Below are 16740 nucleotides of genomic sequence, written 5' to 3' on the forward strand. Positions count from 1 at the left end.
CAAGATTTTGGGCAAAAAAGTTGGCCTTTCTAAATATATTTCTTCTGTTAAAAAATATAAAGTATTTTTTAAAGAGTTAGATATTAAAAAATATAAGACATTTTTAGTATTTTAAGATTAAATTATTGCCTTTTTTTAAAGTATCCCTAATAAATAAACCACTTTATATTTATTTTAAAATAAAATACTCTATTAAATAGGGGTAAATATAGAAAGATAGTGTTAATTTAAAAATAAATAACTATTTTATTAATACTGAAATTCGATTAAAAATATTTTATATTTTTTTAAAGGAGGGAGTAAAATTAAAAAACATTAGACTAATGTTGTTTGGGGAGTTCCTTGCATGCCCAATATATAATACATCTGAAAGACTGTTGGCTTACATCAGCTCTAATGATCAAGTTGATGGCCTCAGATCAGCGCAATCTATAAATATATTAATTCTTTGAAGGCCTAGATTACAACCAAAATCAAAACACTGTACAATAATTTTAGTAATGGCTGGAGGAAATTGACCAACATTGGAATTAAATTGACCAACATTTTTACGTCACCTTACTTGGCCTCGCGATTCTGCAGTTTGCTTTTTCTTGTGGCAAGTTGCTAGAAATATAAAATAGGTCACGTGACCCAAAAGATAGAAAGACTGAAAGAGAGGTAAAATATTGCCCCACTTTATTATTTTCACAAAAGTGCCGGCCGTGTTGATCACATGAACAATTCATCATTAATTTATATAGATAAACAATATGTAGATTCCTTGACCAATACTTGTTAGTCCTCATTAGATTAAAATTTTAATTATGGTTAGGTATGAGTCATCAAGCATAAATGAACAATAAGAATTAAATTATTCATGAAACGTTCTGTTGTTTTGCATTGAGAATTAAAATAAGCTAAATCGATGGTTATAAATGTCATTTGCTTCAATCATCGCCGTGTTCACAGGACTTGCTTGTGGAGAGAAATTAAAGGGCAGGGCCAAATCACAGGCTTAACTGGTTTGGTTCTCTCTTCTATGAGACTTCATTTATCCATATAAATGGTTTCTTTGATGATAACATTTTCGTTGTTGTGGCCAGAAATTAAATTTTCCTTAGTGAGATATGCATGGCACATGATATGAAAAGAATATTTTACTATTTTTCAACATTATTTAAGGAGAAATCATAAATAAATAAACATTTATATTTTAAAACAAGAAAAATATGTACCACTAATAATATACAAAACATGGATAAAACTTTTATAAAGTTCCTATTAACTTACAAAGTACGCCATACAAGCTGCTACCTATTTTTTCTTAATATGACATGAGACCTTCTATTAGTAAATTAACTGAAAAATAGCAATAGTAGACTCTGTGGAAAAAAAGTAAAAGGTCAGAGAGATTAATTTTAAACTTTTAAAGGTATAGAGTTTTGTATAACTGTTTCAAAGTTTAGAAAAGTTTTGTATATTTTTAGCCTTTAAATTTTTTTTCAGTCCAGATGCCAAGTAAAATTTAATTTCTGACTGTGATCTGAGAGGAATTTTTTTAAACTTCTAACTATGCATCTGCTTGAATGCCAATGTACACACACATGAGACCTACTAACTTAAATTAGTGTCCTTCTATGATGTGAGAACGACAAGGCACATGCGGTTAGATTTTTTTTTTTAATATTTAAGAAGGAAAATGATCCCAAATCAAATTTAAGACACTAGTTATCTCCTAGTGAATACTTTGTGGACAAAAATGATATTATTAATTTTTGACTTGGCATCCACTTAAATGCCACATAGAGTGTCATGTATACCTTTTTGGTAAATTTGGTTAACTGTGTTAACATTATAAAAAAAAAGGTCATATTGTAGCTGTTTGAATTTGGTAGTAGCAAACTGCTACTATATTACTTGCTACGCTTCATTTAGTAGCAGTATGCCAAGCTGCTACAAATGTTGATAGTAGTGATTTAAACTACTACTAAATCAACTTAGGAGCTAGTACTAAATACTTTTTTTTTTCCTGGTAATGCAATGATAGGGTAGAAATGTGTATTTTTAAATGTTTTGAGAGCGTTTTGAACCAAAATAGAGTTTAGGACACCTACAGACTCTAAGCAAATAATTCTAGATTAAAAATGATCCTTAACCCTCTAAAATATTGACCCAGATTATTATTTTACTAAAATTCATGTCTTGAGGCGAACAAATCATCGTTTATAGATAAATAATATGCAGATTCCTTGACCCATGCTTGTCAGTCCTCATTAAAATTTTAATAATGGTTAGGTATAGGTCATGAAGTATAAATAAACAATAAGAATAAAATTATTCACGAAACGTTCTGTTGTTGCATTATTGTGAATCAAAATAAAGCTAACTCGTTATAAATTCAGGGGCAGGGCCTTGCTTCAATCATCTTGTTCACGGGACTTGCTTGTGCAGAGGAAGGGGCAGGGCCAAATCACTGGCTTCACTGGTTTGGTTCTCTTTTTCCATAAATCTCTTTTATTTATTCATAAATGGTTTGGCCTCTCATGAATTTGGTCCTATATTTGATCCCCTTATTTCTTATTGCATGGGGAACAATGACTTCTGGAGGTTATTACTATTTTTTTTTTTCTCTCGAACTACTAAATGCTCTCATTTCAAGTTCTTCTTACTCCATTATCTCTCTTTATTCCTCACTTTCCTCCTCAATTAAGTAAAGAATCTTCTTTTTTATTTTGTTTTGTATTCTTTTATATATAAATATATATAGATCCCCCTCTGAAACTATGGTGACAAATCTGTCTATAAAAGAGGAAGTAGCAGTAAATTAAAGAGTTGTTTACTCACTGTGCTTGGCAAGCAGCTACTTTCAAGGTAATTGTTTCTTATAAATCGTTTTTGAAGGTTCTAGTTAGTTCCTATCTTGCGGTGCAAATATTTGCTTAGAAGAATGCTTTATTTTCTGTGTCTTTTCTATACTTGCTCCTGCATTATTTCTTATTTAAACTTCTTTAACCACATTATCTTAAGAATTTGGTTGCTATCTTATAAGTTACAAAAGCTGTGGCTGCTTCGCTAGTGACACTCGAAAATCAAGTAGTTTTGACTGAAGAAGAATCAGTTTCATATAGCACACGAAGAAGCCCAACTTCATTCTAATTTCTAGTTTTCCTGATTTTTTTTTATATTAAATTGAAAATGGAAATAATCATCTGATAAAAGTTCTTGCTTTTAGGGTATCTCAAGATTCAAGATAATTAATAAAAGTAGTTTAACTTTTATAGATACATTCAGTTGAAAAAAGAATTATTGCTTCAATACTTCAGCAAGGAAGAGGCCTCCCGTGTTACTTGCCTAATGCCTTATTTCTGATCCCTGTCTACTTCTTTGCTACCACTTTTGTTCTTATTTGAATTTTCTTTTAATATGGGAAAATTACATTAATATCAAGAATCCGGGTGCTATACTGTAAGTTGCAAAGGTTGTGGCTGTGATAGTGACAATTGAAAATGCAGATGATGTCTGATGTTAATCAGTTTCGCATAGTTGTTCATTTTTCCAAATTCTAGATTGTCTTATTTTTTTTATATTCTAAATCCTGGTTTTTCTGATTTTCAGCATGCCAGAAGCCTCCCAAGTGATCACTTCAATGGAACCTGCTTTTGTGCACAATGACTATAGAACTGTCACAATCACATGTATGGAACTTGAATTATATAAAGCTGCTGTGGATGGTGAAACTGACGTGTTCAAGAAAAAGTCTGACCAAATTGAGTCTATGTTAACTCCAAATAAAAACACAATCCTTCATGTTCACTTGACACGTTATGAGGTATTGGAGGCATTTGTGATTGAGATTCTAGATATGTGTCCAGCACTTTTGATGAAAGCCAACACTAAAGATGAAACTATCCTTCATATAGCAGCCAAGTATGGACATATTGGAATAGTGAAAATAATTATTGAACGTGTCAATAAAGCTACATCTAGTGAAGATGGAATTAAGGAAACACTTATAAAAGCTACAAATGATAAGAAGGGCACGGCTCTCTGCATGAAGCAATACGTTATAATCACAAAGAAATAGTAGAGTTGTTGATAAAGGAAGACCTAGATTACCCATATTTTGCTAACAGTGATGGGGAGACTCCACTTTATATTGCTGCTGAGAGAGGCTACAAGAAAGTAAGGCATACAATATTAGAAAAAGGCAATTCACCCAACCATAGAGGCCCCAATGGCAGAACAGCATTACATGCAGCTAGCATTTTTTCGAGAAGTTGGGAGGAAAAAAAGGTAAATACACATTACATGCTTCTTCTTTTTTACATTTTATCATTTACAATAATTAAATTTCCATTTGATCTGTATATAAAAATGTTTTGTTTATAAGGTATATTAAGTGACAATGTTAATATCAACAATCTGGGGAGGCATACAAAAATTTTGTTTTCATTAAAAAGTTAGGGATAATGTAATTTTTAATTTATAAAATTTGTCTTAGTTAACGATTTAATCCCTTATGTTTTCTTAAATATTTATAATATGAGTCCTTTATGTTGTAAAACACAAATTGACTCTTAAAATAATATAATATGCAAAATATATTATAAATGACTTGGTGCACATATATGTGTGTGCGCGCGCGCGCGCAACTAAATAAGAATAAATTAACCCTCAAATTAATTTAATTTTTATCACTACAATCCCTTATGTTCTCTTGTTTTTATTAAATTTCAGAATCTATTTTTTCTACCTAAATAATTATATTTCTTTTCATTAATTTTCATGGTTTTTGTTAATATTATATTATTCATGTCAACAAATTTTAACAATGAACCTCATTTTCAAACAGTAATAATCAAATCAAGTAAAATTTAAGAGACTAAATAAAAAAAACTTGAGAGACAAAATTAATAATTGAGACAAATTTTAGAGACTAAAAGTTATATTATCCCAAAAAGTTAATAACACATGCATATCTTTTTTTTTTTTGGAAATAATTTTAATGGAATGTTGTGGTCATGAAATTAAATTTTCCAAAAAAAAAAATTGAAGTACGAGAGGCATGTTTTTAATAAGAAATTGCAATTGAAAGATATTTAATTTGATTTAAAAAAAGAAGTTAATAAAGTTTGATGAATTGGTGTTACAGAAATATTAGAGGAGTTGGTGTCGAAAATACCATCAGCAATAAAAGAAGCAGATGAAAATGGTTGGGTGCCACTTCACTTAGCAGCATTAAATAAAAATTCTGAATTGGTAGAGGTTTTGTTAAGGCATGATAGAAACACAGCATACATGAGAGACAATAAGGGAAGGACGGCTCTTCACTTTGCTGCATATTGTGGAAATGGTCTGGCCATGAGAAAGATAATAGAATATTGTCCAGATTGTTCAGAGTTGGTGGATCACAAGGGCCGCAATGCTCTTCATTATACTACAAGTCTTGAGAGAGGCCAACTCCCATTCATTGGAAGATTAAGAGCTGCAGAAGTGTTTATGGACAGGCAACAACTAAGAAACATGCACAATGAGAAAGACAATGATGGCAACACGCTCCTTCATCTCCTTGCCCGTTATGCTTCCACATGGAAAGAATATCATTTTCATCATCTTCTGAAAGAAAATACAAAAGTGGACACGATGGCATTCAATAAAAACAACCAAACTGCTCTTGATGTTGCTTATGATAATGTGCCTTCAACTTCACAATATGAGGTAACAAGCAGTGACAACATCTAGCTATGTAATTACTAAAAATCAATAAAAACAGTATATGAATTCATTGATTATACACTATGCTATTAGTAAATGCTGCTTACTATTAAATAATTAACAGATGATTCTCTTTTTCAAAATCAAAATGACAAGTGTTGTTACATGTTGCAGAACTTGTTCTTGCGAAAACTTCAACAAAAAGTTAGAGCAAGGTTTGGTGAGAGTCATAAATGATGATGTTAAAAAGACGAAGATAAAAAAGAAGATATGTGATTCAGAAGTTGAAAAACAGAAACAAGAGGAGAACGATATCACAAAAATCTATAGCAAAGTAAGACAAACCTTGCTTGTGGTGGCCACATTGATAGCAACAATAACATTTGCAGTAGGATTTACATTGCCTGGGGGTACCATACAAGACGGTGAAAATAATAAGGGCTCTCCCATATTGATGCACAATGCAGCTTTTAAGGCATTTGTGATAACAGACTCTCTCTCCTTTGTTCTCTCTGCTTCTGCTGTCTTTCTCCAAATTTTCTCCTCATTTGTGGAGGGAGATAAAGATACCTTTATCATCGATCGAGGTATGTTCTTGGCAGCCTTGTTGCTTACAATGTTGGGAATGGTATTCATGATAGTTGCATTTGGAACAGCCACATATGCCATCTTGGGTTCTTCCATAGCTCTTGCAGTTGTCACTCTTCTTATTGCATTATCTTTCTTCTTTACCTTTGTTTTTCGTCAATATCTGATGCGCAAGGATGAAACAATGCCATACTTTTTTCCTGAATATTCTTTCCTTACAGGGGAAGACATGCAATTGTTGGATAGCGTATGAGAGCTCCCGAAAACATTTCAAATATTTTTTTCATAATAAATTCATGTCTTTTCGTTTCTTTTATAATGTACACTTCATTTGTATTCCAGCCTATATATGTCATCATTGACCAGAAAATAAAACACTTCATTCTCTATTAGTGTGCATCCTCAAATAATTATTTCAGTTCCCTTGGTTTATAATACTGTTGATCCCTGCTGTCCAGTAGTTGTTGAATTTTCTGAAGTTAGTTTTAAAATTCCTTATCTTTTAATCAAATTTACTCATTATTGAGTAAACCTAAAATGAATATCAGTAATATAATTGCATTTTTGATAACTTATACTCCTCAGGTCCAATATATAAGTCACTTTCTAAAAGTATAATCTGATCCACTTTATAAATTATTTGTTGATAAAATTGTTTTGTTTCAAATTAAAATTCCTAAATTACCCTTAAAAAGTAAGAAAGAGAAAAACAAAAAAATAATATTATATGATTGACTTATTTTTTTGCTTTTTACTTGAAGGTTATATTTGAAATTTTATTTACTTTTATTTCTTGTACTTTTATTATATTAGTATTGATAAAATTGATAAAAATGACTTATAAATAAAATCAGAGAGAGTATTTTAGAACCACCATGATAATGAATGACACAGTTGCTCAACTTTGAAGCTTGAATGTTGCTCTCTTAGCTTTCACTGCCTGGAGTAAATGTACATAAGTGTTTTAGGGAAAATTATTTTTGTCTATAGTTTTGACTCAATTAAAACATAGTCTCTTAACTTTAACTTGGTACAATTTAGTTTTTATAGTTTTATCTATTTAAATGTTAGTCCTACATTTCACAAAATAAAATTATAACAATTAAAGTTATTATTAAAGCTTGAGAATTAATAATGTTTTAAATGAATAAAACTATATGTACTGAATTGTAATGATTTCAAGTTTAGGAATTGAATTACAAATGAATTAAATTACATTGAGGATTAAATTGTATTAAGTAAAAGATAAAAAACTAGGTTACAATAGAATTAAAAATATAAAGACTAAATGATTAACTTTCCCAATGCAAGTATTGAAATGCACTTATGAGTGTAGAAATTCAGGGATTTAAAGAAACAAATCTTGGTTAAAACTGACAAAACAGAATTTTAAATTTTCTTGTGGGAATCATAGCCATTCCATCTCTTGTGTGCTAGAATCATCACTTCCCAAGACGATAAGGAACGGACATTCTCATTGGAATGGAATACCGCTGTTGAAAAATTTCAACCAAACAGATAAATAGAGACGGAATCAACATCTATTACTTCCCTTTAAGTAGAATTTACATCCAAGGAATTGAGGCATAGATTCAAACTCGATCTTTATTTAAAAAAAAAAAACTCTCAATTATAATTGCTAGTCTAGCTAGCACTCACAAAATAAGGACTGCATGCAGCTTAACAAGCAAATAAATATTCACTACAAACAAATAAATTTGTACAAATACATGCATATATATATATATATGGATAACAAGTTCTTTTATGCAGAGACTGGACCCTTGCTCATAATTCTTAAGAACACGTGCGTTATGATCAGCAATTCAATTTTATTTTTTCCTTAACTAAACATACTTAAAAATTCTTCATTACTAATCACATAAAATTAGGATCTTCACTCAGAACCCTCAAAAGTTGACCACTTGGAGTTGTTGCTTGCTCTGATCTAAGTCCTCTTCACATAATTTCTCTCCCATCTGCAATGCCTTCTTCTCTTCAATATCAAGTGGTGATGCTGTTACTGCTTTCACTTCAAGCACCTTCAAACAAGCCTTCATCCACACATGTAAAGCACTTCCCAGACTAACCCAAGATATGGCTTTACCAATCTCAGAATCATAAGCATTCCCAGAAAATCCCCAGCTCAAGAGCATCACATTCCCGTTATAGAAGAACACGCCCAACATTTCCAAAACTTGCACAAATATCTCTTTCCCAGTAACTGGTGTGAGCATAGGGTGTTCAAAAATATCAGTTTCCTCAAATTTTGACAGAACTGGCCAGTACTCAGAAAGCCTCTTGTTCTGCATCATCCATTCATGGAACTTGTGAAGCAGCTTCACGATCAGCCAGTGAACAAACCCAATGACAAGGTTGAGGAGACAGCTTTTGAGGAATTCAAGGTTGAAATCTAGGACTGTGTCAGAGTACCAGTCTATGGAGCCTCTGGTGATACCCCAGTAGACCAGTGAGGGAAGGCCAATCCCTACACAGAGACCCAGATGGGCATGAATCTCGAGAGCGAATTTGAAGTATAAACTTATGGGAAGTGAGAGACCCCATGACCATGGCTCTTGTGTGAAAGCATTGGAGAAAGAAGAAGAGCCTTGGTTGAGGAAAACTAGGATGGCGATGTGTAGGAACTGTAAGAGCTTGTCAATGTCACTGCTTTTGGTCGGAGGCATTGGAAAAATGGTGTGTTTGTGTGTTCTGATGTGGTTTATGATTTGATCTGTGGAACTTGTTCAGATGAAACTTAATTAAGGATCAATATATATAATAGAACTCAAGAAGTTTCCCAGAAATTTCCCTCATTTGAACTCTCGTAAACTTCTGTGAAACAATTCAACGAAGTACTCGATATCCTGCAGATTCATCCGTTTCTTCAAGTTTTGGGTTTTGTTTTTTTTTTTTTTTTTCCTTGTAATGTACGTGTGTTAGAAACTTCAAAGATTTGTCTGAAGGTTAAGTAATTGGATCAGTTTGGGGAAGCTTCTGAGGTAGAAAGCAAAATGAAACACTTGTCATCTATGATGAAATTGGTAAAAACCTTATTTTTGTGATTCCATTATTCTTGGGAACAAGAGGAAAATGGGCCATGTAGTTCTGAAATGAAGCAGATGTTCAGCTTTGCGAGTGGACTCTAAAGGTAGTGGATTTTTGGTGCTCTATTTTCTTTTTCTTTTTCTTTTTTAAAGAATCTATTAACAGGATTTTGAGAGATATTATCTATATTTATCAATATAAATAAAATTTGGAAAAATATATTTATTTTGGATATTGTTGGATTACACAGGCGCTCAATATTTTTTTTATTTTAAATTTCACTCGCAATTACTGTGACAGCGTGCTTATTCAAAATTTTAAAAATGTGGTTAAGTTATTAACTTTGATTTAAAAATTAAAAAAAAAGTTCACTTTGCCCATATTTAAAATCACACATTGAAAATTAAGCTGGAAGGAAGAGCAATATAAGAAATAGAAAGATAACAGTTTCATAAGACTTTAAACAAGAGCAATTCGGGAAAAAAAATAATAACAACCCATATAATAAGAATATGGTGGAGCACTATTTAATAATAGTTGTTGTAAACTACCAAAGAGGTCAGATTAAGGGAGAGGGGCCGGTAGTCTTTCACAATACAGCGAAGTAAGATTTAAATTTTTGCTAAAAAAATACCCACATTAAGTGTTCAATAGTACTTTAAACATAATTGCTTTTGATTAAAGGAAACTTGTGAGTAACAAAAGAAAAAAAAAAGTAAATAAGTAAATTGACCCTTAAGTTATAGGTTTAAAAGTATCTGCATCATTAAACTCATAATTTCATATAGTATTTTTTTTTAACTTTTGAAAACAGTACTATCTAACTTCCATGAATAAAAATTAACTTTGATCATTAATTAATTAAAAAATAAAAAATTTCAAAAATTATAGAAAAAGATCAAGAAAATTTTTCTTAGTCCTTTTCTGTAATTTTTTGGGTCGTTGTATGTAATATTTGAATCATTTACTATAATTTTAAGTTCTTTTTTTATAAGTTTTGAGATCCTTTCAGGCATTTTTTAGTCAACTAATAATCAAAGTTAACTTTTGTTAACTTCAAAGGTTAGATTGCACAGTTTTTAAAAGTTAAAGAAAAATATTATACAAAATATAAGTTTAGAGCATTTTTGTCAAACTCTTAAATTAACTCTATGAGTTTATCATTTTTACATTCATAGCTTACAAAATTGTGTTAACTCGTTTATAAATTCAAATTAGATAGAGATCAGTTAAACTTGCAAGTTGACTCTCTGAGTTTATTAGTTTTATGTTTCTGGCTTATAAAATTGTGTTAACTTACTCATAAGCTCATTGAGCAAGATAAGCATATATTATATACAACTTAATTCATAAAAGTAGTAAAATCTAGTTCAATGAAAAATAAAACTAAAAAAGACTAATATTAATAAAAATAAAATAAAAAATACCAAAAATAAGTTACGCTATTTTAAAATTTTTATGTTGAGTATAATAACTTATAAATGTAAATAGATTTAATTTCAATGATTTATATTTGAAATATATTTAAATTAAATTATGATCATATTTTATATTTTAATTATTTATATATACTTTTAAAGAAAATTTATTAATAGAGATAAAATCTTACAAGTTTATAATAAGAGTCTATGTTTTAAAGTTTGCATTCATATCATGAATTTACATAAATTTACGAGTTTAACAACCTTGATTTAGAATCTTAAAAGCTACTAAAGTTATAGTTTGGAGCTAATTTGCTCATTAATCCATAAAAATAATAATTGACTTGTATTTTTTTTAGAACATAAGAGATATATTTCAAATGTAAGATTACTTTATTCTATTTCATCTATTCTACTACCAAATAATCAAAATTCAATTGTGAGAACCTGTATATGAAGAAAGATTTACCAAGTCAATGAGAAAGAAACAGCAATAAACTGTTTCCCCTCTTTCACACCATCCTCCTTTTGTTCTTTAAAAGAAAAAGAAAAAGGGGAAGGGAAAGGAACATTAATTTGGACGGTACCCATGAGCTTCGGGACAGGGGAGTATTTGCGCATCCACAATTGTGAGCCCAGCCTAGCGGGGCCACTGATTTTATCCTAACTTTTTAAGAAAAGTTAGAGATTAAAAATGACATTTTTTAAAAAAATTTAAATTTTAATATCCAAGCTTAATAAGTTTTAAAAAAATAAATTCAGGCAGCCCGTTTAGATTTTCTTTTTACTCCTAAAAATAAAATATTTTTAATTTTTAAATTGAATTTAAATTTTAAAAATATATTTATATTTTAAAATTAAAATATTTATTTTTATTTTATTTTATGAACATTATAATTTATATTTTTAAAAAATATGAAATATTATAACTGAAAATGTTAATTTTTAAATTAAAAATATAATAAATAATAAAAGCAAGCTTGATATCTTAACTGTAAACTTTTGAAATAAGAGCCAAGTTTTAAAAAATTATTAATTTTTATATAATAAGATTTATGAGTTTGAACTTATAAGAGCTGGCCCATATAGGCCCAGCTGACTTTTCCCCTACTATAGTTACTTATTCAATGCTAAAGCAGCACAACTTTACTTTCACTATCCCAACAATTCAAATATTTTAGCATTTTTCACCCAAAAATAAATGGTTGCATTTAACTGAATGTTACATGTTCCAGCTTTTAAAATTGACATCATGGCTATTCATTAATTCCTATATATAATATCTAATTATGTCTCAAACAGGATTATATCCGATAAGAGAAGACATGCGTGTGAAAAAATTCATTGCCAACAACCAATAACTAGTTAGATTGAGATAAATCACTTAGTACACAGCAGTCATAATATTTTCCCCCGTCTTTTGCATAAGTGACAATTTTCACATCTCGACCTGCAAGACTTCAAACTTAACTCTTATACCGAAATTTCTTAAATGGACAGTATTGTTCAGGACACACATTCTCTCCCCCCGTTAAGAAATAGTGAACTACCATGGATTTTTAATTTTATGGTATACTTAAATAATTAATGTCAATTTGTTTTTTTTTAATTAAAAAAAATGGTAAGTTTCACTCTCAAGCTTGGGCTTGAGTGCAAACCCAACTTTATTCACCTTGAATTAGTGCAAGTAAATTAATATCAACGACCAGAATACATGATACCGCGGGGTTATTGCTATGATGAAATTTGAGCCATTGAGCTTTAACGGGGGAAGACGAAAATATCAAATTAAATTTAAATAATGATTAAAAGTTTTGGAGATTTAAAATATGGACCAAAAAATTTTCAATGCATTAGTCCAAAGTTTGATATTCTCATCACATGATTTATAACTATCAAAAAAAAAAAATTTTGCTAATGAAATTTGTTAATTTACGAAAGAAAAATTTGTCAAAAAATTCCAGTGATTTGCTACTCTACTTTTATTTATAATTGTCAAAACATGAATTTGCAAGGAAAATTCGTTAATTTTTTAAGAAAAATAATTTTCAAATGATGATATATATATATATATATATATATGTCAAGTTTTATTTTGACAAATGGGCAAATCTTACGTGCAATTTTTTGTTTGAGAGTTGCAAATCATAAAATAAAAATAACGAACTTCTAGACCAATAAAGGACTTTTAGTTCTTATTTTAGATTAGACTAAAATATTCATTTAATCCTTTAATTTTATACAAAATTTTATTTTAGTATTTTAATTTTATAAAACATCTTTTCAATCTTATAACTCTACCACCCGTGTTTTGATGACTCAAATTCCACATAATAACGAAAAAGCTTGTGATTGTTACATTTAGTACCAAAGATTTTACCTACAAACTATCGTCAATAATTTTGAACCCCTTAGAAGGAAGAAATTAGAGCAAATTAACAAACAATATCTGCCAACATATAAAAATCAAAAGCAATTATGCAATTGAAAGTTAAAACATTGCTTCTGAGACAGACAGTTCTGTAATAGGCAGCATGTGCATTAAAATACAGTATCCCTAATCCCTAAATTTGAACCCATTAAAGGAAAAAACCTAGAGCAAGATAACAGAAAAATATCTGCCAAACAGCACTAGAAAGTTAAAATATTGCTTCTGACAGGCAGTTCTGTAACAGACATCTTGTGCGTGTAAAATAGTGCCCCCTAAATTCTGAACCCATTAGAAGAAATTGAAGCAATATGACAGAAAAATATCTGCCAACAGATAAAAATCAAAAACAAATATGAAGTTAAGATATTGCTTCTGACAGACAGACAGACAGACAGTTCAGTAATAGACATTTTGTGCATTTAAAATATAGTACTGATTGGAATCTCCCAGCAACCATAACCTATATTTCATCAATACATCATATGTTCCACAATGTTTCCAAGGTTTGAAATCGAAAAGAAGGCTTTCTCGAAGCAAAAGCTGCACAACTGAGATATCATTTTCCTTCACCAGGCCCTCCTCCAAACAGGTAGCCCAGAGAAGAGCCGCCACCAGGTGCAGCATGGACTTTGGTTGAGGGTCGGTCCTGCATCAGAAATGCAGAAAGAAACTTACCAATCGCAACATGCGGATGACAAACTGAGAAACAAATGTAGAATTTTCAAAGAACAGCGTATGAGACAAAAGAAAACCCCAGCAACAAGATATTCATCAACCTGTCTACCATACTATATATGAATCAGATCTCATAGTTTTCTTGGTATATGAATGATTATTGATGGAGAACCCAGTCAAAATCAGATCATTACATGCATTAGGCAACGAGAGTGCAGGCGCAAATCAACCAAGAGTCTCATCCACATTGTTATTTTTGTTTCCCCGAAATTTTGTGCCACAACATTACAACCAATGGTATGAACTCATTTATCTTAAATGCCACCAATTAGAACTTAGCAAGAAAAAGAAATAATCATCTATGTGACTATGATGCCACCGTATTGCAGGAAAAGCAAACAGATAAAGCAACAGAATCTATAGCAAAAATGCAATTGGACAGTCAGATGTCTCCAAAATAACCTTCTTAGGGCCCATAATATCAGAACTAGTGCTGTTCATGACATTGCAAACACTTCTGAAATAAAGTTATATCATTGACACTTAAATTAGGAAGGAAGTAAACAAATTAAAGCACAAGTAATACCGTGATGAAGTTGCCAGTGTTCTGGCCATCAGCAGAATTACTATGAATCCCAGCAGGAATCTGCTTGGTCACATCTACTGGTTGAGGTTTTGAAGGAGGCTTATTAATTACAGGTGCTTCAGCTTGAGCATCACTTCTTGCTGGTTTTGGAGCCTCACCATCGCCAAAAAGATAGCCCAATGAACTTTGTCCACCACCACTGCTAACTCCACGACCCATGCTCTTAAACTGCCTTTGGAGGTCAAATAATTGCCCAAGAAAAGATTAATAAATATAGTAATTAAGAAAGAAAAGGAAAATAAACCAAGATACTCAAAAAAAAAAAAATCATGAAAACATGTCACTTTTTAGTGGATTTCAAGTGCATAGAGCATGAATCAAATGTGTCTGTGTACGCCCCATGAAAAGCACGTTGTTTTACACTTTCTTCAAGCAAAAGGGATCCTAACCATGAGTGCCAACGCAGTGACAATAAGCCATAGATAGCTTAATCAAGATGAAATGTTGCATGCAATTAACTTGACCCCAGACCTTGTTCCCACTGCTATCTTTTGCTGCGTATTTTGTAACATTTTGTGACCTTGAAAGGTTTAAAAATTATGGGGTGGAAGGTGAAAAAACCGAGGGCCAGTTCCTTGTGCTTTATGGCAATACAAAAGTAACATTAACTCCAAAGTTTGGTTTACAGATCGAGATAAAAAGGCAATGAAGCCTGGGCAAGTAAGCATTTCTTTCATCATCAAAATCCCCTCATCTCATGAACATAGTTTTAGTAACCTCAATCTGAAAATAATCCCCCGCCATAAATCACAAACCGCTTGAGAAGACAATGACATCACAACCCCTAAGAATATCAATTAATTCCTCATAAGACTAAATATTTTCATCCACTTAACATACGAAAGCCCATAAACCAATCCAAATGCAAAGATAGAGCCAACGGAAAGCTAAGCAAGATAATGAAAGACGCTACAGTGTCACTACCCACTAAACATAGAACATTCAAAAGTAATCAAAATGTCCGCACGGATCCAGATAAAAAAACGTAAAACCACCTTGCAGACCACGGAAACAAGGAAAGTGCCGTCAAAAATCAAAATTAAACCAAACAGGAAGAAACAAGAAGAAGAAGAAAGAAAACGCCGGAATGAGTAACAGAAAATGATTTCAAGCCCAAAACACAAACACTAAAAGCTTAATTGAAACACAGATCTGAGAATCGGAAGAAGAGTGAAGAGATTAGAGAGGTCACCGGCGGTGGAATCAGATCCGGAGGGAAGCAAGACGAGCACAAAAGCAGAGAGGCGATACAGTCATTAAAATGCGTACATTATAAATAGGTGTTATCAGCGACTACATTGTAATAATAATAAAAAAAAAAACCCGAAACATTCACATTTAATTAATTAGCTTACTGAACATATATTCTCTTCTTACTTGAGAAAATTTATTATTAATTAATTGAAAATTCATAATAATATTTCCTTATATTTTCTCTTTTATCTTTCTTTTAGCCAACTATATTTCTCTTTTCATGTAGAAGCAAAAATGACAAAATAAAGTGTCTATTACACTTTCTTTTTATCATTGTTTGTGTATGTAAATATGAAGAAATTTTTATATGAGCTCGGTACATGTTATCGGTGGACCATGCAACAAAAAACATGTGTTATTTTTTGTGAATGTAAATATAAAGTGATTTTGTCCTTGATAATTATAAGCAGAGAAATGACAATAAATATAATAGGCATTTTATTTGAAATATAAAATTATTTAAAAATAATTATATATAAGATTTTTATTTGATTAAACTGATACAATTGTATAGGGTCAAAAAATGGTTAATTTATTAGATAGATTATGGATAATGTAGTACACTAATTTATGCAAGAATTTCTTTAAATGCATGTTTTATCATATGAGTATAACATAAAATTTATTATGAATTACAATATTTATGTTCATAGTTGTCAACTTTCGAGTTAACTCTCTAAATTTAACACTTTTATAAAATTGTGTTAACTCACTCTAAACTCAAATTAGATATAAACTCGCAATTAAACTCGCAAGTTTACCTCCTAGTTTACCGTTTCTACGTTTTTAATTTACAAAATCATATCAACTAATTCATAAATTCAAATTAGATACAATATTGTTGAACTTGTTAAATATCAATTTTTTTAAGTTGAACAAGTTAAATATATACTATTAAAAAAACTCAATTTATAAAAGTTATAGAAACCTGATTCAAAGAAAAAAAAATTAAAATGTAAAAACTAATATAAAAAAAAAAA

At 30.6% G+C, this 16740-nt stretch overlaps 2 protein-coding genes across 3 annotated transcripts; one reads left to right on the top strand and one right to left on the bottom strand.

The window, feature by feature from the left end:
- Positions 1–5128: 5128 nt before the first annotated feature.
- LOC129321347 (ankyrin repeat-containing protein At5g02620-like) lies at positions 5129–6583 on the top strand. The gene is made up of 2 exons (XM_054967086.1): positions 5129–5700; positions 5872–6583. The coding sequence occupies exons 1-2, from the start codon at positions 5281–5283 to the stop codon at positions 5932–5934; spliced, it is 483 nt and encodes a 160-aa protein (XP_054823061.1). The 5' UTR covers positions 5129–5280; the 3' UTR covers positions 5935–6583.
- Positions 6584–13371: 6788 nt separating this feature from the next.
- On the bottom strand, positions 13372–15750 carry LOC129323054 (protein SPIRAL1-like 1). Of its 2 annotated transcripts, none has more exons than XM_054969596.1 (3): positions 15699–15744; positions 14447–14674; positions 13372–13831 (listed from the first exon to the last, which is right to left on the bottom strand). In XM_054969596.1, the coding sequence occupies exons 2-3, from the start codon at positions 14663–14665 to the stop codon at positions 13742–13744; spliced, it is 309 nt and encodes a 102-aa protein (XP_054825571.1). In that variant the 5' UTR covers positions 14666–14674; positions 15699–15744; the 3' UTR covers positions 13372–13741. The 2 variants fall into 2 exon arrangements, with proteins under 2 accessions (XP_054825571.1, XP_054825570.1); XM_054969595.1 differs by having other exon boundaries at positions 13522–13831; positions 14447–14678; positions 15699–15750.
- Positions 15751–16740: the final 990 nt, after the last annotated feature.

Source organism: Prosopis cineraria, unplaced genomic scaffold (genome assembly GCF_029017545.1).
Source record: "Prosopis cineraria cultivar Desert tree isolate PC_DT_omini unplaced genomic scaffold, ASM2901754v1 PC10, whole genome shotgun sequence".
Classification (NCBI taxonomy): domain Eukaryota; kingdom Viridiplantae; phylum Streptophyta; class Magnoliopsida; order Fabales; family Fabaceae; genus Prosopis; species Prosopis cineraria.

Bases quoted from the DNA above. Each gene is read 5' to 3' on its own strand.
- LOC129323054 (XM_054969596.1), bottom strand. From the start codon at position 14,665: ATGGGTCGTGGAGTTAGCAGTGGTGGTGGACAAAGTTCATTGGGCTAT. The intron at 13,832-14,446 runs GTATTACTTGTG...TTTCTGATGCAG, and splicing joins ACACTGGCAACTTCATCACG to GACCGACCCTCAACCAAAGT.
- LOC129321347 (XM_054967086.1), top strand. From the start codon at position 5,281: ATGAGAGACAATAAGGGAAGGACGGCTCTTCACTTTGCTGCATATTGT. The intron at 5,701-5,871 runs GTAACAAGCAGT...TACATGTTGCAG, and splicing joins CTTCAACTTCACAATATGAG to AACTTGTTCTTGCGAAAACT.